Source organism: Dromiciops gliroides, chromosome 1 (assembly GCF_019393635.1).
Source record: "Dromiciops gliroides isolate mDroGli1 chromosome 1, mDroGli1.pri, whole genome shotgun sequence".
Lineage (NCBI taxonomy): Eukaryota > Metazoa > Chordata > Mammalia > Microbiotheria > Microbiotheriidae > Dromiciops > Dromiciops gliroides.
The window spans coordinates 258,103,042-258,129,057 of NC_057861.1; the positions used below are offsets into that span (position 1 = coordinate 258,103,042).

A 26,016-nucleotide genomic window follows, 5' to 3' on the forward strand; every position below is an offset into this window, starting at 1 on the left:
TGCTATAGGAAGGGGAGATACCTTGGGGCACAGTAGGGTGCAAAGGGCCAGGGCTAGGGCTACAGTGAGGGAATGGGCCTGCCAGCCAATTTAGCAGCAAGGCCTGCCCTATAATTCCCTTCTGCTATGGAATTGATAGGTTGGTGCCCTAGGTAGTGCATAAAAGAGACCTGACTGGTCAGGTTTATGACCTCAAGTAAGTCCAGAATCTCCTTTCTAGGAGAATTATTTGAGGCCAATAGTCCTCTTTCTTTCCAAATGGAAAACATGAAATGCAGAACTTTATTTATAACAAGAAGATGTTCTTAACCTGGGGTCCATGAACCTGTTTTCCAAATATAGATGGATAGAAAGTTAAATAAACTATATTTTAACATTATTGACTTCCTTTGTAATTTTATATATCATGTGGCTTTAAAAACATGATACAGAGGATTTCATGACACACACCCACACACAAGTTAACAGTAGATACTTTGAAGTGATAAATTATTCTAAGTGTATTTTAATACATAGAAATCAAGACATATATATATATATAAACTTAACTGCTGAAGTGGATTTATATAAAAAGCCATCTTTGAAATAGCATATTGCAGGGGAAAAATTATTTGAAAAAAGCTCTTGTATAGTAAAATTAGTGTAGGAATATAAAATAAAATTACTACTAAAGGATCACCTATCTCAGGAAAAAATTAAATCTATTCCCTCTCAAGCAATACAGAAATTTTTCAATATTATGCTTTGAAATCAAAGTAATTAATTTATTTCTTCATTGTCAAAAGTCAAAAAGCATGTATTGTCTGCCATATGCCAGGCTGTATGCTAAGTTGAGGAAATCACATTCTAAGAATGGGGAAAGGGGACAACATAAAAACAACCATGTACAAACATAATCAATATAGGATCAATTGGAGGTAATCTCAGAGAAAAGGTACTAGCATTGGAGTGGGGTGAAGTGGAGGAGGAAAAGCTTCCTGCAAATGGTGAGATTTTAGTTGAGACTTGAAGGAAATCTGAGATCATTAACCATATTGTTAAAAGGATATTTAGGTGTGCCAATGAGACATGTGAAATTACACACACATACACACAGACACATTCATCTTAAGCATTTAGATTAAAGATTTTTTTTTTCCTGTAGGTGCTCCAAGTGACCAGAGCAGTGGCACATCTTCTCCCCTTTGTGACAGTGGTTTGCATCTCAACTACCATCCTACCAATACGGTAAGAGACCTTATGCATGAATAAAACATAAGAGGAAAGAACAAAAAGAGCAACCAAAGAAGAATCTAATTTAATCAATAGCTAAGAACTTTCAGTAATCCTGAGTCATGAAGATTTAAGTCCTTGGTTGCTTCATTTTTATGTATTTGTAGTTCAACAAGCCAAAGGGAAAAAGAAATAGGCCAAAGATTGCTATTTTCTTTGCTCTTGATGAGTCAGCATCTCACAAGGTTTTCTAATATCAGGCATCTAAAGAATATACCTGAATTTCTGAATCAAAAGTATGATATTTACTAGGCTTATTTTCTTAGTAACTATACCAACTAACAAGTTTTGTCACTGATAAAATACTTTGAAATTATGCAGCTGAAATTTTTATCTGTACATTAATATATAGTATGAAATCCTAGGGCCACGTTTGTGATGTGCCATGCCTTTGTGACATATTCTCAGAAAAACAGGGATGGGAGGTGAGGGTAACTAGAGTTGTTAGTGCATTAAGATGAGGAAATATAATTGTTTTCCTTTTTTATCCTTAATATTTTATTTCATGTTTTTTTTTAAATATTCTGAGAATGGGTCCAAAAGCTTCACCAGACTCCCAAAAGGATCTATAATACAAGCATAATCCCCAATACCTACTTTAATGAGACCAATATTGCTTCTGTGTCAATTCTTTTGGTTCCTATGCCTGCCTTCTGCCTGTGGGAATGACACAGAATGAATTATTCTCTCCGTACCAGAGGACATCACTTTCTAGGCATATCTGATCAAGTTCTTGTGATTTTCCTATTCCTCATTAGAGATTGATTTTCCACAAAGCAGGACTTACTTAATAATTCCCTCAGAGGTTGTCAAGGACTGAATGGCTTAAAACTTAGAGATTTCTTTTGATGAAAACCAACTGAATGTAATCATTATCACAGACTTAGAACACAACAATTTAATGATATTAATAAAGCTGTTGTGGAATATCCATGTAATTTCATTTCATAATTGTGGTTTTTAACCCAATTTATAAAAAAAATGTCCAATTCCAATCTACTATGTAGGAATCATAGTTTTGCTTCAATTTTTTTATGACACTGATGCATATCCTGAACTGGAAACAGTCTGAAAATAAGGAGATTCTCCCATAGTTGAAAAAGATTATTTGAAGGGGAAAAAAAGCATTCTGAGTTATCTAGTCTAAGTTTCTGCAATACTCTGAATTATTTTTTTTTAGAATTTGAGCCTGAAAACTATCCCAGAAGACATTTTTAGTCATTAACACTTATATTAGCAAATGCCTAGTGAGTGAAGTTTTACTATAAATGCAAATTCCATAAGGAAATTATCTCTTACTACAATTGTAATAATATGCAAGCTAATTGTTGGACTGGCATAACAACTTGAACAATTAGCCTAACCTACTTCTTTTCTTTTCTGTGTGTGTGTGTGTGTGTGTGTGTGTTAGGCAGAGGGACTTGCCCAGGGTCACACAGCTAGTAACTGTTAAGTGTCTGAGACTCAGGTCCTCCTGAATCCAGGGCCAGTGTTCCATCCACTGTGCCACCTAACTGCCCCCTACCTAACCTACTTCTTGCTTTTTTTTGGGGGGGGGCAGGGCAATGGGGGTTAAGTGACTTGCTCAGGGTCACACAGTTAGTAAGTGTCCAAGGCTGGGTTTGAACTCAGGTCCTCCTGAATCTAAGGCTGGTGCCTCATCCACTGTACCACCTAGCTGTCCCCCAACCTACTTCTAAAAGTAAATCAACATGTATCTTGAGGATTATCAAATGATAGTTCAGAAACAACTGAAACCATCTTCTCTACTCAGTGCAATGGAAGGTACTAGCATATCAGGAAGTTTGGACACCTATCTAGATTTATTTGAAGTCCTACCAATAGCCAGTTGCATGACCTTGAACAGATATAACTCAGTCTCTCCTGACCTCAGGTTCCTACTCTGTGAAATGAGGTCATTGGATCAGGTGATATTATTTTAGATTTTAATCTGGAAGTGATTAGTCAAGTTATTTGATTCACCTCCTTCAACAATTTACAGATAAAGATAATGGGGAATGCCCATTCTAGCCTTAAGGTTCCATGATTCTAAATATTTGCTCTTGGCTCATACTTTTCTGATATGACAGTGAAAATATACTCTTCAGAAAAATTATTATGGCTCAAAATCTGAATACTTATCTCCAGATCTATGAATCCTCAGACTTATCAAAATCCTTTAATATGAATAGAGCTTTGCAGAGGGTTTTCCCACTTTCATTTTATTGTCAGTGACTACCTGACTCTATGTATGTTTAGTAGGGAAAATTAGTACACATAAAACTTGATTCTAAATTTGTATATTCCGTTACATAGAAGGACTTGTTTCTTATTAAATTATAAATAGATCTAAATGAGAAGGTGGTGTGTTAACACAATATTTTGAATTGCATGTTAAAGTGTTAGATTTTTGATATTTCATGAATCTGAATTACAAATTCTTTTCACAAGTGAGAGCATAATACTGAACTGTCATCTGGAGCTAGAAAATCCACATATCATTATTCAACTGTTCAGTCAATGCAATCCCACTGAAGATTATAGTTTTCATTTTCATATACCAGACTCTATCCATTCTCATCTTTCTTTACAGAATTCACATTTTTATATGTACAGAAGAAAATGCAGTCATCTCATAGTTGATATTAAGAAATCTTCAATATGGGGAGCTAATACAGAATTACTTGTTAATTGCAATATTCCTGGTCTTATAGCAAAATGAATTTTTGAACAAAAATGAACAAGCATTGAATTTGCATATACAATGAAAGCTAATTAACTTTTTTGTTTTTTGTTTTGTTTTGTTTTGTTTTTGTTTTTTTGTTTTTTTGTGGGGCAATGGGGGTTAAGTGACTTGCCCAGGGTCACACAGCTAGTAAGTGTCAAGTGTCAGAGGCCGGATTTGAACTCAGGTACTCCTGAATCCGGGGTCGGTGCTTTATCCACTGTGCTATCTATAATTAACTTTTATTATTTTTGTTTAGTTGTTTTCAGTTGTATTTGATACTTGGTGACCACATTTGGGGGTTTCTTGGAAAAGATACTGGATTGGTCCTTCTCTAGTGTGCCCACATTTTACAGATGATGAACTGAGCCAAAGGTTAAGCTACTTACGCAAAGTTACGCAGCTAGTAAGTAGCTGAGGCCAGTTTTGAATTCAGATATTCCTAACTCCAAACCTGGTGCTCTATCTACTGCAACACATAGCTGTCCCAATTCTATATGTTATGTATATAAGTCTTCTCTCACCAAATTATGTAAGCTCCTTGAGAATAGGGGTTGATTTTTTTGGTTTTTTGGTTTGTTTGTTTGTTTTGTTTTTTGTATTTTTATTCCCAGTATGAGATAGATGCCTGCCACCTAATGGGTGCTTATAAAATGCTTCTTGATGTTTTAAAAGGCCTCACATGTACCTCAAGTTCCTATTTTGGTGCTTTGTGAAACACTTGCAAAAGCCTCTGCTCCCAAAATTTTTCTCCCTAGCTGCCATAAAACATTCAACTTTATAATCAAAGACTTTTCCTCTTGACATTGAGACTCCAGCAGACCCTTATAAAATGGATTTGACGGGGCACCTAGGTGGCACAGTGGATAAAGCATAGGCTCTGGATTTAGGAGGACCTGAGTTCAAATCTAGTCTCAGAGACTTGAAACTTACTAGCTGTGTGACCCAGGGCAAGTTACTTAACCCTCATTGCCCCGCCAAAAAAACCAAACAAACTGTATTTGACTATAGAAAGCTAATAATTATATTGATTATATTAACTAGCCATGAAAATTTTGTGAAAATTATATCAGATGACTAGTTGTCACCTTGGAATACAAATAACTCCAAGTGAATGGAACATGTGTGTACATGTGTGAGAGAGAGGAGTTGGGGGAAGGCATATTGAAGTTCACTTACTGAAGGCAGGTCAGTTCCTACTTGGTGGAAGTTCCTAGGAGGCTATGGGAGGGCATAATGTGGCTTGCTATCTTTGGTGATTGAGAACCCATCAGACATAGATGACCATAGACCTTTAATCATGTTTCATTCAAGCTATCTTTCTGCTATGCTGAATGCTTTATGCTAGACAACCCCAACCCCCTCCCCCTGCCAGAGACAGTGTTCTGCAGTTGATATCATTCATCTTTAGAATTGTAACCCTGGAACCATGTTGTGCTGATTGTTTTCATCCCCTTATGTCTATATAGTCAATGAACCTAAACTCAGACTATTCCCTGCCATCTTCCACCCAAGCTGCTACACACTTAATGCTTCCCTTGTGATTTTCACTTTTTGATCTATAGACAGAAACCTACCATTGCTTCTTGAAAGGACCTACCAACTGACTCTCCATTCCTGTGACTTCCCAGAACAAAAGAGCATTCCCTAGCTACCATTCCCCTTTTATGTTGTTTCAATGCATTAGAATATAATTTTCTGGAGAATAGGTACTGCTGTTCTTTGTTGTTGTTGTTGTTTTTAGTATTAGTATTTATTAGTATTATATTATTGTTTCTCTGTCTCTCATCCTTCTCTCTTTTTCCTGGCACTTATCATAGTGCTTGGCACATAGTAAGAGCTTAATAAAAGCTTTCTTCATTCATTAATAATGGATGCCTGGAAGCTGAGAGCATGAGGTATAGTGATAAATTTTTAACCCTTTACTGTAATCAAGCCAGCCTCTTCATTTCCTGAGAAAATGTCATACTCATTCTCAAATCTGTACTATTGCCTTCACTGGTTCCCCCATGTGAAAACTACATTATCCTTCCTGAAATACTGTTTATTCTTCAGACATGTCAGGTTGCATCTTGCTATCTCCAAAGGGTATGCCACTGGTTTCCCCAGGCTCTGAATTTCTATGGTACCCATTGACTATGCTAATCCTTTGTTACATATTCATTTACAATTTGTAAGTCACTTCTTTTTCTTATGTTGTTTTTCATATTTCTAAATTGCCAAGGAGACTACAAGTTCTTTGAGGACAAAAAGAATATGTAGTATTTCCAGAGTCTTATAGAGGGCTGAGCACATTTTGGGGCAGAAAGGTTGCTGCTGTTGTTGTTTGCCCATTTTCAAAGAGGATCTGTGACATCACAGGTGATTTCTACATGTGTGCGTATATTGGGTTTAAATGAGGCAAAGTTACTCAAAGTTGTCAGCCTCACCCTCTCTTTCTGAGTCAGGAAAGTTCAGTGGAAGGACAAAAGTAAGTCAAAACAACTGGCTTTGGTTCAGTATGCAATGGATGACCTTGGCATTTTCAATGCCTAACCAAGCTCTAAGGATCCCAAAGTGCCTACTTCAGCTCCCTCCATGGCCCTTGGAACAAATTGTTCTCATCTGCCCATTCTACTAGGTAAAGTCTTCACATGTTTGTGGTAGATATCCCCTTAATTTACCAACAGATTTGAGGCCTAAACTGGTTTAGACTATCTGCCAAGCTGGTTTACTAGAGTGTGCCTACTGTTCATGCTACAACTTCTCTGAGGCACAGGCAAGAGTTGAGTGAATTAGGTGGGCACCAAAGATGGATGAGCAGCCCTAAAAAAGGCACTGCAAGCCCTCATACCAGAGATTCTAGTGCTCCTGAACATCCCAAGTTAATAGTGGACATAGGACTGAATGTGGAGAAGGGAGACCTAAGTTCACATCCACCTCATACACTTAGGATCTCTGTGACCCTGGACATATGATTTAACTTCTTTGTAACTCAATTTCCCAATTTGTAAAGGCAGGGTGATGAACTAGATGACCCATGTAGTCTTTTCTGGCTCTAAGACCATGGTCTTATCTAAGGAAGGATTTAAACTTACCCCTATATATTTGATTGAGTCTAGCAGTCTATTCATTATGTAATATTTCTCTGAAAAAGAAAATTATCCACTCAGCTCCTTAGATGGCATGTTTTGTTCTTAATAAACAGCCAATATTTTCTACTTCTTTTTAATTTATTTGCTTTTAGTGTACTTTGATTACTAATTGCCACATTTTCCTTTCCCTTGTTTGAAGTACATTTGACATTTGCTTTGATGTTCGAAAAGATATCACCTGTGTGGATGAAGGAAAACAAAGTATATTTCTATAGAAAGTAATAGTTAGACTCAAATGTAAAGTCAAATGAAATTGTGTTTTTGTAATTGAGGAAATATTTTCCAAAATTAATCCATTCAATTTTATAAACAATTAAGAAAATAAGTTCTTATCCTATGTAGAGACGAAATTCCTTTTTCTCCAGCTTTTCAAAATAGTAGGTAAGGAATATAAAAATTGAAGGAAAGGTTTGTGAAAATCTTTTTACATGTCATTTTTTTATTGCTTCACTTGAATTTAATTCAGTTCAACAAGCATTTATTCAGCACTCTCTACAATGCATAACACTGCCCTAAATATGAGTTCTGATGCATACCTTTTTCTACTGTATAAAATAAATGAGTTGTCAGTGGAAATATGACTTCCAGAGACCGGTTCTACCCTTTGAACTTAGGATTCCTTTCTTCCTTTATGCAATGTCATTCACTCCCTCATTTAACAAATGTTTGTGAAGTGTTTACAATTTTCAAGGCCCACAGGAGGATACACAGATAAATTAAGAAGCGTAAGATTGCAAAAACCCAGCCATTAGTATTTCTGTGGAAAATGGCAGCCAGTTATGCTCAAAAAGCAATGATGGGGACAGTTGTTGTTGTTGTTTTTTTAATTTACCTATTTTTCCCTGAAGGAACACAATAGTAGACACATGTTTTGGAACCAGGTGCTAATTGTGAATAGTGAAGCACCTGTTTCCCAAAAAAGAATTCCAGATTATTTTAGATCATTAACCTCTTTGAAATAATAAAATTATTCCCTCTCAGTCTAAATTACTCTATTATGTTTTCTATTTCTAAGCAACCTCATTTTGTTTGGTTTTGGTTTTAGTTTTTTGTTTTTGTTTGTTTTTGTTTTGTTTTGTTTTGTTTTTTTTTTTGCTTCTCTCAATAATTCTTGTGTGTGAGGCAGGAATAACAAGACCCAAGACTTATAAAACTTGGCTTAGGGGCGGCTAGGTGGCGCAGTGGATAGAGCACCGGCCCTGGAGTCAGGAGTACCTGAGTTCAAATCCGGCCTCAGACACTTAACACTTACTAGCTGTGTGACCCTGGGCAAGTCACTTAACCCCAACTGCCTCACTAAAAAAAAAAATTTAAAAAAAAAAACAAAAACCTTGGCTTAGACTTTATTGAGTTCAATACTAAGGGAGCCTCACTAGCTTAGGCAGAGACTCCCTGAAGGAAGAAAAGGATAAAGTTTTTATATGGTTAAACCACAAAGAAGGGGAAAAGGCTTCAGGAAAAAGGACATTGGGAGGGTTTGTTGTAAGAACTGACTGATTAGATACCTTGACCTGAATAACCAAGCTGATTCCTGAAATCAAGGAACCTTTGAAGTCTCCCTAAATACATATTATCAGAGAGGATGGTCTTGTGAAGGGATTATTGGGGTGAGAAAGATAGTTAGGAGGTCCTTTAATTAATAAGATAATGCTTAACAAAGATGGAGGGACTTGTGCTCAGTTTATAATCCACAATATCCACCACTAGCACCACCAAAATTTATGCTTTGCCTTAAGGGATAACATTTATTCTAAGGGAAAGAATCCCTGTAAGCAAGACAGGTGAGAGAATTGGGCTGTGAATGAAGCAGGTTATGGGAGGTAGTGGAACACATAGTTTCATAACTCTTGAGGACCAAAATATAGGGAAACATAGTAAGGCATAGCAGCTGCTTGATGCTTCAGAGATAATTGCAAGCACAGTACAATAATAGGGTGGGAGAGAGCTCTAGAGGCAGGTGGAGAGATGCTGGGCACATATGATGATCACATGGAAGTTCAGTCAGTAATTTCTTGGCTACTGTGGCAGCATCTATCTTCCTACAGTGAAAGACTTCTACCCATCCTAAAAAATTGTATTAGTACCAGAAGATATTTATGCACTTACTGGGGTGGCATTTCAATGAAATCCATCTGGATATTCATGTTGATGAAGCGGCCCCAAGGATTTTGTCATACCCCCAGGTCAGTTTTTACTCTTTCCTCTGGGTTACGTTGTATGCCAAAATGACATTGTTGGCAAACTAGTGTCCCTATCTGGGTTATTTCAAGTAACTCCCAATTCCCACCAGCACCCTTGGGGTTTTGTGAGACACAGAGTGAACCCCAGGAACCCATGCATAATCAGAAATAATGACAGTAATGAATGGGGTATCACAGGTCATCTGGCCTTGGATACCCAAAGTCCATAAGTGTTGGGAGAGAATCTAGAGGCAGTCCAAGAGGTCTATTTGGGGGTCAGGACAAATGTCTGAGTTGTAATAAAGTAGGTGGACAAAGGCAAAGCATTATAATTGGCCAAAGGAAGAAAGAGAAACTGAAAGGTGTGAATGGAATTACTAACAACTACAGCTTTTGCTGGAGAGTTCAAATGAACATTACCAAGTGACACAGGGTCAGATGAGAAAGAATAGGCTATCATTTGCAGCCTCCAAAGTCTGAAGGCAGGAAAACTCCTTCTAGCAGGGAAAAAAAAACATAACCTGCAAAATGGATGAACACCCCAGTGGCAATAAGGAATCCCCAGAAATTTTAGTAATCCAAAGTCATGAACTATACCAAAGGTGTAATAGAAACAGTTTTCCTTAGACATTCTGGAATGCTATTTGATTCCAGGATAAGAGTCATAGGTCACAGCCAATCATACAGCAAATTTCCACATTATTCACAGGGTATCGTAGCCAGGCTCAGAATTAACCAAATGAGAAATTTTTCTGCTTAGAAAGGAACTAGCAGAATGGGAAAATTGAGTCAAGAGGCTCTTACCTTTGGCTATGGAAGGTTGTCTCCTCAACTTTCCCAGGTATAGACATTCACTTTAAGACCATACAGCTTTTGGGCATCACATAAAATTATCATTGAATAGTGGACTATTGACTTAATGACAATTCAGACAATCATACCTGAAATCAAAACTCAAACTAATATCAAAATATAGTCCCAAAAGATTTTACCTCAAATAGCAAAATTTCACTAATCACAGCTTAGAGCTAGGTTATTAATTTTTTTTATGATGTTGCAATAATAGATAAAATGAGCACATATAAGGAATCTTATTTATCCTTCATTTGGAAATCAAGAATAATCACATTCTAGAGTTTCTCACATATAGTGAGTATATAATAGTTCATAAAACACTACAGAAAAATGCTGACTACATTAGGACTCCAATCTGTATTGTCCATTAAACCTAAGACATAATGCAATATTTTAATTTAAGGTCTATTTTTGCCATTGGCTCAAGGATGTGCCTCCAATACATACTACTTAACAGGCACTATTTCATAATTTTCTTGATTGGTGGTCAAATAATCTCAATTAAAACTCATTCTTTACTATAATTAAATCTCCCCACTTTGAGTGGGAGTGGTCCTGGTTCCTCAAACTTCATGACTTTCAAACTTTACATGTTGCCAACAGTTTTTCTCAAAAGTGGTAGAATCTAAATAGAAAGTCCCAAGAAACCTAACAAATAATGAAAACTTAAGACGTTTTTGCTATGCCTCCTTCCGCAAAACAGTAAGTTATTATTACTTTCCAATTTAAAGCAAAATATATCCAATTAAATATTTAACAGTTTTCAAGCACTGTGATCACTTTCTTTAAAAGCTCAATTTACAATCCAACAGCATCCAGATGAAAGGAGAAGTTACTTTTCTATTAACTCTCACTCTCTCTGGGTATCATTTCAAATTGAAAGAACTTATACAATGGGTTCCCCAAAATAATAGTATAAGAAAAATCAGAAACACAAAAGCATAAGCAAAAATTATGGATTTAAAAAAAATATAACATAAAGCATTTTGCCAGTCAAAAAATATTAATTCATTTGAATGTAATTCCAGGTTCTCTTATATAGTTATCAATTATTCTATACCAAACATTCAAAAATTGTTATAAAATAATGAGATGTAATTACTATAATAATAACTTTTATTTGACACTTACCATGTGCCAAGGATTGTGCTAAGAATTCTACAACTTATTCCAGTAGATCCTTATAAGAATCTCAGTTGGCAGATACTATTATTATCCCATTTTACACATAAGGAAGATGAGTCAAACAGAGGTCAAGTGAATTTGAATTCAGGTTTTCCTGATCCATGCAGTTTCCAAGCATGATTCTAAATACCAAATATATTTTGAAATAAGTTCTCATTTAGCATAATTATCATAATACGAGAAGATATCTGACTGAAAATGAGACTAAATTATGATTTAGTTCCAGGACTAACTTCAGCCAAATCAAATCTGGATTGAGAATCACTAATGTTATATTCAAAATCTGAAATTTTCCCAAGAGCCATACATACACTTGGCAACACTTCAAATTTTAGCTCACTTTCAAAGATTAATTGTGACAGTCTCACATTCTCATCTCCCTCTTTTTGGAGCCCATGAGCCTCTAAGGATGGAGATAAAATTTTCCAATAATTCTTATCTGTGAGATTCCTTAACATTTTATATGCAGATAAGATATTATCAATTCTGAGAGAAACAGAGGGACATCATATTAAAGTTCTGATTTGAATAATTTCATGCTACTAATTTATTTCTATGGTTTGCATTTGGTAAGTGTTATAATCTGATGGAATATTGTCTATCTGAAATTGATAACAGGTATTTCTCTAAAAAGTTGCTCAAATCCTTCTTATCTCAATGAAATTAAAAAAAAAAAACCTACTCAAACCTTGTTCCAAAATTCCAAACCCTTAGGGCAGCTAGGTAGTGCAGTGGATAGAGCACTGGCCCTGGATTCAGGAGGACCTGAGTTCAAATCCAGCCTCAGAAACTTGACACTTACTATCTGGGTGAACCTGGGCAAGTCATTTAACCCCAATTGCCTCACACACACAAAAAAATTCCAAACCCTTAAATTTTCATACCCTCTATTCATACTGTCCATGCAAACTGACCCCAACTTTCTTTAACTTTCCACACATTATCCTGCTATTTCTACTTAGTAAAACTGTATCCTTTACACATTTAAATCCTTTCAGTAGACTTTGATTAAAGCAATTTTCAAACTAACTTTTTATTTTATGCTTTGATTCGTCCCCTCTCTTTACCTTTACTGGTTTCTTAAGTCCATTCCATCTTATTTCTCAATCATACTCTAGTTTAGCAACCTCCAGAGTCTCTCCTATACAGATTTCTTATATAATACCAATTAACTGCTATGCTTTTTATTTTTAATAGTATTTTGTTTTTTTCTTAATTACATTTAAAAATAGTTTTTGACATTCATTTTTGTTAGATTTTGAGTTCCACATATTTCTCCTTCCCTCTCCCTTCCTGAAACTAGCAAGCAATCTGATATGTTATATATGTACAGTCATGTTAAATATATTTCCACATTAGATATGTTGTGAAAAAAAGAATCAGAGCAAAAAGGAAAAATCACAGGAAAGAAAACACAAAAAACAACAAAAAAAAGTGAAAATAGTGTGTTTTGTTCTGCATTCAGATTCTGTAGTTCTCATTCTGGATGTGGAGAGCATTTTCCTTCATGAGTCTTTTGGAATTTTCTTGGATCATTGTATTGCTGAAAAGAATTAAGTCTATCATAGTTGATCATCATACAGTGTTGCTCTTACTGTGCATAATGATCTCACTTTACTCACCATCAGTTCATGTAAGTCTTTCCAAGCTGTTCTGAAATCTGCTTGCTCATCATTTCTTACATCATAATAGCATTTTATTATATTCATATACCACAACTTGTTCAGCAATTCCCCAATTGATGGGCATCCCCTCAATTTCCAAATCTTTGCCACCACAAAAAGAGTGGCTATAAAATTTTTTTATATGTGTGTCCTTTTTCTTTTTTATGATCTCTTTGGGATATAGATCTAATAGTGGTATTACTGTGTAAAAAGGTATATACAGGGGGCAGCTAGGTGGCTCAGTGGATAGAGCACCGGCCCTGGAGTCAGGAGGACCTGAGTTCAAATACGACCTCAGACACTTAACACTTACTAGCTGTGTGACCGTGGGCAAGTCACTTAACCCCAATTGCCTTACCAAAAAAAAAAAAAAAAAAAGGTATATAGTTTTATGGCTTTTTGGGGTATGGTTCCAAATTGTTCTCCAGGTAGTTCACAACTACACCAACAATGCATTAGTTTTGAAATTTTTCCTCATCTTCCCCAACATTTAAACTGACATACTTTTACTTATGGAATTGCATAGTCTATTTCAATTTAGGTTACTTTGATACTAGTTTAAATAAACAATTACATTCTGTTTAATTATTTCAAACTAACTTCAGTGTGCTTATTGTTTGGTAGGTGAAATCATCTTCTCCCAGAACCATATATCTATCACCCTCCAGGAAGTGGAGAGAGGGGTGTGTTCTTTCCACTTAAACAATCTTAGATGCAAACCTCCAAAAATCGATTAAAATATTTTAGTGGTTATCACAATTTGGAAATGTGTAGTGATGATATTATATTTTACTTATAATTTTTGGTCTCTTATGTTGCCATAAACAAACCGGGAAGAAATAGGTAGATGATAGATAGATAGATAGATAGATAGATAGATAGATAGATAGATAGATAGATAGATAGAAAGATGATATACTTTTCCCCCTTTACTTGTCTGTCTATATCTCACCTCCATCCTGGCCAGGGTTATTAAGGCAGAGAGAAAGAATCTCATGCTTTTCTTCCTTATCTTCCACTAATTAAAATGTCAGTGGGAGTAAGTCCCTACTTAATATTACTGATAGTTGGAAGAGCTTTTTAGAAACTTCATTAGTCTTTCCCACCCTTCTCAGCTCACTTTCTATGTTTTCTCATTGCACTATTTGTTGTTGTTGTTGTTGTTTTTTGGTTTGTTTGTTTTTTTATGGGTGATGAAGTGATCCCTTTTTAAGTTCTGTAAAGTAAAAATAACTTTGTATGCTAGAGAACTTCTAAACTGGAAAGCCTACCTTACTGCAGATCAAATACAAGTTTCCCTCACAAAACTAGGGTCATCCTAATCAAATGAGTCTAAGCCTAATGCCCATGTTCTCCAATATATCTGGGTGGCTACTAGCCAGAAACAGACAAGGTATAGCTATGGACATGCGGCTTAGATTGGTCTTAGTCCATTTTATGGCACTAGACATATCATAGAGAGTAACAAGACAGAGCAGACATACATATGGTTTCATTGGTTTCCCATACTTGGGAGAGTAGACTCATGCATAGAGTACCAGGGATCGTATCTCTAATCCTTTCCCAAGGCTCCCAATCCAACATGGTTCAGCTGAGAAGCTCAGTCAAGCTGGCTGAGCAGGTTTGACTGTCCTTGGGAGCCTTGTCACAGACCTGGTCCTCAACATAAATCTAAATGAAGCTCAGCAAGCCATAATGGGGTCCCCCCTGGAAGTTCTAAATGGTAGGTAGTCCTAGCTTTTAAGACAGCTATCACAATAGCACCATGATCAAGACAGCCTTGGGAAAGCTGCTACCAATTGTAGTGGCAGGATTGGTGTCCATTTTGTGCCTAAGAAGATAAATACTAATGGTATGTTAAGGAATTTACAATGTGAGGGCAGAATATTCTTCAAGCAGGAGACCAACTCACAAAACCTTTAGAGGATTTGAAGAAACTGAAATCAGACACAAAACAGATAGACAAAGGAATACCTGCTCACCAAACCAATTATCAAAACAAAAGTACTTTATAAAATGAGCCCAAATATCTTCTTCAGCTGCTCAGACATAGGGTATTGTCATTCCTGTATCAAGGTAACTTGGCCACTTCTAAACCTGGAAGCCCAACTGCTCAAATAAAACCTAATATAAATAAATGTTACTGACCCAGTTCCTGATTTCCATCACTGGAACAGGTGAATTCAAATGGGTAGAGTCCACCAGCACCCTGGTTAGTGACTCTAAGATGATATGTTAGCTTCACCTACCTTGAATCCCACTACCACCAATATGAGACCTCAGAATATCAAACTCATCTTGAGATTCATTGAGATCAACAGCAAAATGGCCCCACCAGAACAGGATCTTGCTGTTGTTTGTCCTTTATTCCAGAAAAGGGCCATGACATGTCTTGCAGTGAATTGGATTTGTCAGGGAAGGCTGTGCAAGGTCATCAACCTCACTCTCTTTTGCAGAGCCATCTGGGTCCAGTGGCATGACAGACATTAAGATGCCTGGAGATGATTCCATATGTTTAAGGCAATTGGGGTTAAGTGACTTGCCTAGGGTCACACTGCTATTAAGTGAGATTTGAACTCAGGCCCTCCCAACTTCAGGGCCAGTGTTATATCCACTGCACCACTTACCTGCCCAACTGGAACAAGTAGAGACTCCCTGAAGAACAAAATGATCAAGCTTATATGTACTTAAACCACAAAGGAGGGGGAATGATTCAGGCAAAAGGAGATTAGGAGGGAAAATTGCAGGAGCTGGCTGATTAAGTACCTTGAGGACCAAACTTATTCCTGAAATCAAGGAACCTTTGAAGACTCCCTGAACAGATGTTATCACACAGGATGTTCTTGTGCTGGAGTCATCAGGCTGAGGAACCTTAAAAGGAAGGCCTTTTATTGGTAAACTAATGCCTAACACAAATTGAAAGGATGTGTGCTCAGTTCACCAAGATGGAAGCAGTTGTGCTCATTTTTTGATCCACATTCTCTAATGCAAGAGTTCAATAACTGGTTGCTAAACCTTTTAGGAGAAAGTAGTAGAACCATTGAATAGAAAGGAGTATGGCTAAGAATAGAAACCGAATGCACTGTACTATAATGAATGACAGTATTTGTGTTAAATCTTGCACCTAATTCTAAATAGATTACCATGGGCAAGTCACTTAACTTCTCTCTGTTCATCTATCCATAGAATGGGGCTTATAATAGCTATGGCACATGCATCATTTATTATCACTATTTCAGTGTTGTTTCTGTTTTTGTTGCTATTTCAAGATAAAATGAGGTGATGTTTCTGAAGTATATTGAAAACCTTATAAGTGGTATATAAATGCCTTCAAAACCATTTACTTTTCATCAGTATATTCAATATCAAGTCCTTAACACAATTTCATTGATTTTTTTCATGTGTCTTAGGATGAAAATTCCCATAAACCATATCCATTGAAATTTTTGCAGGGGATAGGCCAGGATTCAGGCTAAAAGATTATTTTAAAACAAAGTATATGATCTACTATGATTTTCTTTTTCCCTATCTGCCCTGTTAAGGTGAAGCAATAAAGACATATGAGGTAGAAGAGCACAGTGTTTTTGTTATAGGTCCTTAAAAAAACAGCCTGAGTGATGACATCACACCAAGTACAATTCATACTATTATTCTGGCCACTACAAAGGAGCAGAAAAGCTAATTTATTTTGTTTGGGCTATTGGAAGGCTTGAAAATAAATATTCTAAATTGAAAACTAAAGCATTTCATTTCTTTTAACATGGCTGTAATGTCAATTAAAAAAAATAACTTGGCCATCTATGATTACATAAGAATTTATATATCTTTTTTGGAAGAGTATAAAAGAAAAGAAAATATTTAATCCAAAACACAGAAAATCCAGTTAGAATTGCATGAGAATTTTTATCAAAGGAGAAAATGATGAATCTTATAAAGATTGACTCTTAAGTTCATAAATTATGACTTGAAAATTTCATAGCCACCAGTCATTCTTGTCAATGAGCATTATTTATTTTATGTGTTTCTTGCGTTTTTATAGTTTCTTCTTTCCAAAATACTTTCATATTTTCTCATTCTGTTATATTATTGAAATTTAGGAATTGGTTCTATGATTTCAATGTTTTAGGTAACTCCCAATAAATGAAGTTCTTCTATCAATGAAAGTTAATACAATCTCTCCAATTTAGAGAGTTGCCCAGAGAATTTATAACAAAGGAATATGGGATATAAAGCATAAAATGATCTAGAGATCATGCATAAAACCATACAGAGTCTCTCAGAGTTCAAAGGGACCTCAGAGGTCAATTAGATCATTAATTTGAATGAAAATTTCCTGTAAAACTTCTTTAACATAGTGTAACTCATATAGCATTTGAAGAACTCCAGTGAGCCAAACAAAAACGAACAAAAAGAAACAAATTGTACGACCTGCTGAGCCAGCTGATTCCAATACTACCCAATTCTAATTATTAGGAAATTCTTCCTTACATCAATGGTAAATTTGACTTTTTGCTATCAGAAAAAAGTTGTCTCTACTGAGTTCTTCTCTCTACTCTAGAGACAAGAAGAATAAGTCTAAAATTTACTTCATATGACAGTGTTTAAATGTTAGAAACTAACTTCATATTCATTCTTAATTGTCTCTTCTCCACACAAAAAATGTCCATTGCTATTTTTTTTTTATTGAGGCAATTGGAGTTAAGTGACTTGCCCAGGGTCACACAGCTAGTAAGTGTGAAGTGTCTGAGGCCAAATTTGAACTTAGGTACTACTGACTCCAGGGCCGGTGCTTTATCCACTGCGCCACCTAGCTGCCCCTGTCCATTGCTTTTTAAAAGTCTTCTTAGGGGCAGCTAGATGGCGCAGTGGTTAAAGCACCGGCCCTGGATTCAGGAGTACCTGAGTTCAAATCCGGCCTCAGACACTTGACACTTACTAGCTGTGTGACCCTGGGCAAGTCACTTAACCCCAATTGCCTCACTAAAAAAAAAAAAAAAAAAAAAAAAAAGTCTTCTTAAAAGCACGATCTCCAAATGTCCTCATCATTCTGGCCACCCACCTCTGGATTGTTTCCATCTTATCAATATGCTTTCTAAAGGGTGGTGAGAGAAAGGAACAGAATACTCCACACATAGTCTGAAGAAGACAATACCATGAAACTATCTCTTGATTTAATATTTGAAATTGAAAAGACTGAGGTACAAACATTCCACTTGTAATGATTTATTTGCAAGGGTAGCATTTGCAATCAAATCAATTCTACTGACTTTTTAGTGGTGAGAAACAAAGGAATGATTTATAGAACTTATTTTTATAATGGAAAAACAGTTACAAATTACAACAATTTTAGGAAACTTGTTTTGAACATAATTCAATTGCATAAGACATGTCATCTGACTGGTTCACTTTCCCTGAGGGTTTCCTAACACAACTTGGTGTTACAGACAACATTTGTAGTATAAGTGTGTCTGTATGTAACACAGCAGTTCTAGGGTAGGATAACTATTAAATCTAATGTTCTCTTGGTTTAGGGCCTGGGTCTATCAATCTGTCTGTCAAAGTGAGATTGCTTTAGATATCTTGCCCTAAAGTCATATCATTTGCAATTACAAGTATTACTTTTTAAGGGACCTGCAGTTTGACTAAGGGATCTTACTTTAAGAAGTTCAAGAACTTATCCAGTAAGACTGGAAGAGATAACTACTAATAGAGATTTATCAATCAATTAATTCCTTCATATCACCCCCCTCTGGACTGTATTTATATTAAGGCTAGATCACAAAGTAGATGGAACACTGGGTCTGGAGTCAGGAAGACCTAAATTCAAACTAACTTTGTGGTTCTGGGCAGGTCAATTCACCTCTGACTCTCAGTAACCTCATCTGTAAATTGGAAATGATAATAGCACCCACCTTTCACTATTGTCATCAGAATCAAAAGTTAACATGTATAAAAGTGCTTTGCTAACATTAAGGTGCTATACAAGTGCTAGCTATAAGGATGCCTATGATTCAATTAGTTCTAGTACTGATTCATTTCACTTTTGATTCAATAGTTTAGCATTCATATTAAGGTTTCAGTCCCCTCATACTTTCAAATTGTCTTCAAATAAACTGTTATCAACTGATGCTTCCACCACCTTCACTATGTGTAGGAAATTTCTGAAGGCATGTGTCATGGGGAAATAGGTGGTGGGGGTCCTTAGGTATTCCTGTTTAAAGAATTACACCCTCTTGCATACAATTCAATTAGAATAAAATAGTCTTTTATTTAGGCACTAGAGAAAGGGACCAAGAGGGAAGTCAAAGAATTTGCCTCAAGGGGACATGGTTCAGAGACATGATTCTCTGAGATACCTATCTCCTCAAACAGAAGAAAGGCAAAGTTTTCATAGCTGGTAGATGGAGTGGATGGATGGCGTGACCACCTGACAATGGAAAGTTCCCTTTGAGGGTAGGAAAAGCTTAAATGAGAGGTGGTGGTCCTGACTTCTGGAGTTATCTCTGTCCCCTGGCACTGATCAGGCAGCAGCCATGCCTAATGGGCTTATCTCCTATACTTCTTAAGGTTTGTCTGTCCCTTCATTTAGCCGACCAGTTTAAACTTTAATTGTCCCAAATGCCTTATGTCCCAATCCCATATCAAAGTGTATTGGAATTTTATATTTGAAGCCATGTTTTGGACTCATATTTCATTTTATGAGATTCCAACCATGATTTTAGCATGAGAAAAAAAAATAATTCTCGCTCTCAGCTAACATTACAAATATTACATCCAGAATTATACCTGCTAAGGCTATTTTTTTCAGGATTTTATTTGTGATAATTGCCAAGGAGCCTAAGTACAAATGATTATTTGAATGACGTTTAAGTATAGAAAAATAGCGACCTCTTCACTTGTATAGATTGTGATAATGAACAATAGAATTTACACTTAAAAGACTTTCAGCAGCTATTCTGTTGCTAACCTTATCCCCAAAAGTTGGTGACTAGCAAAAAAAGGGGTAAAAAAATCAATGTCAACAGTTCACTGATCAAAGTCAGACTTGACCCATTTACAACCCATAATGACTTTTGAATCTTAACTAAGTATTCTCTGTGCTTTGATAGGCGCTGATTGATGGAAATGCACTCTGAATTTTTCAAAAATAATTGTACCATGGAGAAATGACTTAACTGCTGTAGATATGCTGAAAAAAAAGGAAATTGATACTATTTAAAGTAAAGAGGTAGAAATATTTTGCAAAGATCATAGGTGTAGCCCTTACACATTAGTTTGCCACAGCTGGAAGAACAAAAACCAAATGATCCCTGAATGAATTTTAATATGGCTGAACTCTATTAAAATATAATCGAAATAAATTACCTTGATTTCTATTAATTTGCATATAAAATCTAGTATTTGCAATGAGAATTTAATTAAAAGCTAGGAAAATATGTCAATTTGCCTGGGCCTAGAAGAAGCCGTTTATGAGTAACTCAAAAGAGAGAAAAAGCAGAATATGTATGGCCTGGAATTTTTTTATAAAATTAAATTAATTTACAAAATAAAAATGTATAAATTATTTTCATGTCATTGCTATAGCTAGGATTTCTAACACAATATTGAATAATGGTGAAAATGAACAATCTTGTTCACTTCTGATCTTACTGGGAAGGCTTCAAGTTTACCCACATTACAGCTAATGTTTGTTCTTGATTTTAGATACATATCATTTGAAGAAATGCTGTTTATTTCTATGCTTTCTAATAGAAAAGGGTATCACAGGAAATATTTTTCATAGGAAAGGGTATCAAAAGCTTTTTCTGCATTTGTAGGGATAATAATATGATTTTTCTTGTTTTTGCTATTGATGTAGTCAATTGTGCTGATAGCACCCTGTCCTGTGCAAAGTGCTTGAAGAGAGTTCTCCTATAATCTAATTATGACCAGTTGTCTAGTCCCTTTACCAGAGGGCTACAGAATTAGCTGTGGCTGTTGGTGCTACCACCTCCAAGACAAGCTGGTGTTTCACCACATGTGCTTTGGGCCAGCCCCTTCTCCAGCATCACAGAACTCTCTTTCCAACCTTTTAAGTTGTCTTTGGCTGGGAAAATGCCTCATCCCAACGTTTTTGTTGGCTCTGCCACTCTAGGATTTGATTTTATACACTAGTTTAAAGTTGTTTGGATGGGAAAGTTAGGAGAAGTTGGCTTTAGTGCTTCCTCTATTCTGACATCTTGCCTCCACTCCACATTAAAAACACTTTAGAAACTTTTAAATTTCTATATAATTAACAGTTTTGTATAAATATCTATATATTCAAAAATATATATTTCTATGTAAAGTTCTACATTAGTATTTATATCTATATAAATATCGGTATTTTTGAAAAACAAAAAGATGTCTAGGAGATAAGATGAACCGTATTTAAGATGTGTTTCTAAAGGATAATGGCTGCATTATACTGGGCAAGGTATATAATAATAACAATAACAATAACAATAACAATATAATAATAGTAATGGTAACAACTAAGAATGTATGGTACTTAATATGTTCGAAGCACTGTCCTGAGTGCTTTACAAATATCTCATTTTATCCTTATGACAATTCCAGGAGGGAGGTGCTATTACTATCCCTATTTTACAGTTGAGGAAACTGAGGAAAATAGAAGTTAAGTCACTTGCTCAGGGTCATATAGACCAGTGAATCTTTTTTTGTATGTGACATGGTCCTATCTAGCAATCTGATAAAATCTATGAAACTCCTTTTAGTAAGTTTTTTAATATGTAAAGTTATATACTTAGAATTATATAGGAAACCATTTTTATTGAAATACATTTATCAAAATATAATTTAAAAAACAACAACAAGGTCAGGGACTATGTATTAAAGATCCTGGACATAAGGATTATTTGTGGCTTGTGTACAAACATCAATAATAAACAAATGGATTTAAGATTTGGGTTTTTACAAAAAATAACCTTAAATATTAAAATATTCATTGTGACAGGGTCAAATATATTGAATTTTCTCAGAGTATAAGTAATATATTACTGATTCTTATTTCTATGTCACAAATACAGTGCTGAAGTAGATTTGAAGATTAGTTGATATAATTACTCTAATTATTTTTCATCATATCATAAAAAAGATGAACAAATTGCTTCCTATAGCTACATTCCTAGCAAAATATAATTAAAGTTTAAATCATTTAGAGAAATATTTTTCTACAGATTGAGAGACGTTTGTGACCTAGAATTTCATAAAGGATACAATAATACCTGTGTTCATTAATACAGATTCAGGAAGATTTGTAAGCTTCTGAATATTTTGCAGGATACATTGTCATGTTCTTCATGGCCAACCTCCCCAGGCCTGAGATGGGAAAAGAGATGGTGTGACCTTCGATTAATCCCCTTACTTCATTCACGTTTCTCCCAGTACCTCCCTGGATCAGATTTGTGTCGGTAAGTGACTCCATATTAATTTTCTATTGACAAGAAAATATACTTATAAACTTCTTGCCTATGAATGTGTGTACACATACATATATATACACACACACACATATATGTGTGTGTGTGTATGTGTGTGTGTGTGAGTACAGTGTATAAGTGCATACTGATCTTGCCTAATTTCACCATTATCATAGGATATGAAAACTATTTCAAATTTTTTTCTGAGTATTTTAAAAGCCAGCCTTAAATATAAGAATCAGTCCTTAACCACACCTGAACTCAAAAGGGATGGAGAAAGAACTTACAACTGCAGAGACCCTGAAGCACAGGTGTTTTTGTTCTTTGTTTGTTTAAATGGATAGGCAGATGCTTCTCTTCTAAATGGCCATATATCTGTATCTAGAAAGGACCTCAGAGACCATAGTACAACCCACTCATTTTATTGACAAATAAACTGAGTCCTAGGGAGGTTAAATGACTTGACCAAAGTCACATAAGTGGTAAATCAGAGGTAAGATTTGAACCCATGTCTGTCTACTGCACCACATTCACCAGGGATTCTCTAGAGCTATTCAATCATTTTACATGGAGTGCATTCTTTCTTAAAAGGGCAGCTAAGGCTCTTCAGTTGTCTGTAAGGTTCTTCTTCGGAAGCTAAGGCCGCATTGGGGTGAATCCTCACTTCAACTGGTCACTAGCACCACTACAAACAAGTCTCTCCTCATCCATTTCCCAAAATGGCCATCTCTGAGCTTGCTTCCGTCCACTCTGCTCTCATCCTTCACGACGATGAGGTTCCGGTCATGGAGGATAAAATTTATGCCCTCATTAAAGCCACAGGTGTAAATGTTGAACTGTTCTGGCTTGTGAACATTGCAAGTCTCATCTGCAATGTAGGAGTTGGTGGACCTGCCCCAGCAGCTGGTGGTGCTGCCCCTGCTGGAGGTGTTTATCCTGCTAGCACAGCGGCCCCAGCTGAGGAGAAGAAAAAAGAGAAAGCAAAAAAAAAAGAAGAATCCGAGGAGTCTGATGATGACATGGACTTTGGTCTGTTTGACTAAATATATTTTTTGAAACATTAAATAAAAAGCTTAACTAAAAAAAAAAAGAAAAGGGCAGCTAAGGAGTATAGTGGATAGAGCATCCAGCCTTGAGTCAGGAAGACCTGAGTTCAAATATACTTACTAGTTGTGTGACCCTGGGCAAGTCATTTAACCATATTTGCCTCAGTTTCCTCATCTGTAAAATGAACTGAAGAAGTAAATGACAAAAACACTCCAGTATCCTCATCTAGAAAACTTCAAGTGGGGTCACAAAAAGTTGCACTTGACTAAAACAACAAATTCCTTCTTAAAAGGACTTAAGTTTGAAAGAAATATTTTAGGTCACATTTCCTTGGGTCAAAATCAGCTATGTTTGTGCAGTAAAGAGAAAAGACACTCCTGCTTCTTTTTGTGAAAGGAAAATTCATTCTGGTATGAAAAGGAAATTCAATCATATTGATTATAAGTTATAAAAAATCTTGGCAGGAAATGACAGCAATAAACCTTAAAATATTGAATGAGAAAAGTCAGGAATTTTGTTGTTCAGTTGTTTCAGTCACATCCAACTCTTTGTGACCCTATTTGGGGTTTACTTGGAAAAGATACTGGAGTAGCTTATCATTTCCTTCTCCACCTCATTTTACATATAGGAAACTGAGACAACCAAGTTTAAGGGACTTGTTCAGGGTTACATAGATAGTAAGCGTCTAGAGTTTAGATTTGAACTCAGAGAGATAATTCTTTTTGACTATAGACTAGCACTCTAACCACTGTGCTACCTAGTTGCCCCCAAAGTTAGGAAAAGTAATACCAATTGCATGTCCAGTTCCACAAATCTCATCTCCTCTTTCTCTTGGTAACTTAACTCACATCAATGAAAACTATCTGGAAATTAGTCAAAATCAGGTATCAAATACTCCACTATCTGAATACATAATTTGAATATAGAGTTTACTAAACTATATAGAGCTTGATAGAATCTTATTTTTATATTTCATGAAATTATATATTGGTGAATATTATACTATATTTAGTGGCAACTAGCTGGTAAAGTGGATAAAATACTGGGCCTGTGGTCAGGAACACCCGAATTAAAATGGTTTCAGACACTTAAGTAGCTGTGTGACCTTGGACAAATCACCTAACATCTGTTTGCTTTGGTTTCTCCAACTATAAAATGGGTATAACAACAACTTTAACCTCCTAAGGCTGCTGTGTGGATTAGATGAGATAATAATTATAAAGCATTTAACATAGTACCTGGCCTATAGTAGAAACTATGTAGATACTAGCTATTACTTATTATCATTATATTTTTGAAGTTATGTTTATATACATATCAGTAAGTACACACTGATTTTGTTAGTCATGTCACTTCATCTACATATGGTAATCCCCAGTATAGAAAATCCCCCCACATATGCTTATTTCTCTACAAACTCCAGGCTTAATGACTTGCCTGGGCATAGGAAGTTTAGGTGACTTGTCCAAGGTCACAAAGCTCAGTGCGTTAGAAAAAGGATCTTAAATCCAGGTTTTTCTGACTTTAAGGCAAGATATCTAGCTGCTACATTCTACTCACTCACATGTTATACTACCACACACAGAAGCAAATATAATGCTTAAAATAATGCCAGAATGTTGACAACCAACTTGTATGCTCCATATGTTTTAAAAAATAAATCTTCCTTCACAAGGACTAAATTAAACCCAGGAAGTTTTAACTACAATTATACTCATAGAAAGGTATCTATCTATAAAAGTCTGTGTGAGCAGATGGAGACTTCTGTTTCTACAGCTAACTTCATTCATATAAATACTGGATAAGGATGACTGAAGGATTTTAATAATGGTAAATATAATCCTAGATGGTTCTTCAGGGCACAATGGATTCACATCTTGAACTCTCTACCTCACATACTCAAAAGAGCTAAGCTCTGAGATCACAGAGTACATTTTGATTTGAATTATGTCAATAATGTCTAAAGGTTGGGCTAAACTTACTAAGTAGAAACATTATGTTTCCATATCACTATTGTGTGGCTCTACTTCTAAGAGGGAACAGAGCCTGCAAAACTGTAGGCCAGTCCACTTAGAAAATAAGACTGCAAATTTTTAGTTCAATTATTGAAAATTTTTGTAGAATTCAACAGCCTTTAAGAGTAGGTATTTTTTTGTGAGGAGCATGAGCAGGAATCCTTAGAGATTTGAAAGCAATACTTAAAAAAATAATGAGGAATAAAGAATATAAAGGAAAAATTACACTTTCCATAACACTTTAATTATGTAGCTGTTTTCTAGCAAACATAAATCTTTTTAAAGCAAGAATCATAAAACAGTTTGAGTGTTCTCAAGAGGACAGCAAACTTTGTTAAAGTTTAATGTCCCTCTACACTAAATAAATAGGTAATGGAGTATATTGATTTCAGAAAGAGTCCCATAAACTATAAGGAAACTAAGTAGATTATTCCTGCTTACTTCATGTCCAATAATTCTGTCTTTTTGAAATTAAATA

The 26,016-nt window shown here is 35.6% G+C and overlaps 1 protein-coding gene across 8 annotated transcripts in view; it reads left to right on the plus strand.

Moving 5' to 3' along the window:
- SNTG1 (syntrophin gamma 1) overlaps positions 1-26,016 on the plus strand; it is a 1,086,140-nt gene that overhangs the window by 764,508 nt on the left and 295,616 nt on the right. For all 8 annotated transcript variants that reach the window (XM_043977923.1, XM_043977920.1, XM_043977919.1 and 5 more), the window contains 2 exons: positions 1,145-1,227; positions 22,337-22,467. In XM_043977923.1, coding sequence (XP_043833858.1) covers positions 1,145-1,227; positions 22,337-22,467 — 214 coding nt within the window. The remainder of the gene's footprint in view (positions 1-1,144; positions 1,228-22,336; positions 22,468-26,016) is intronic.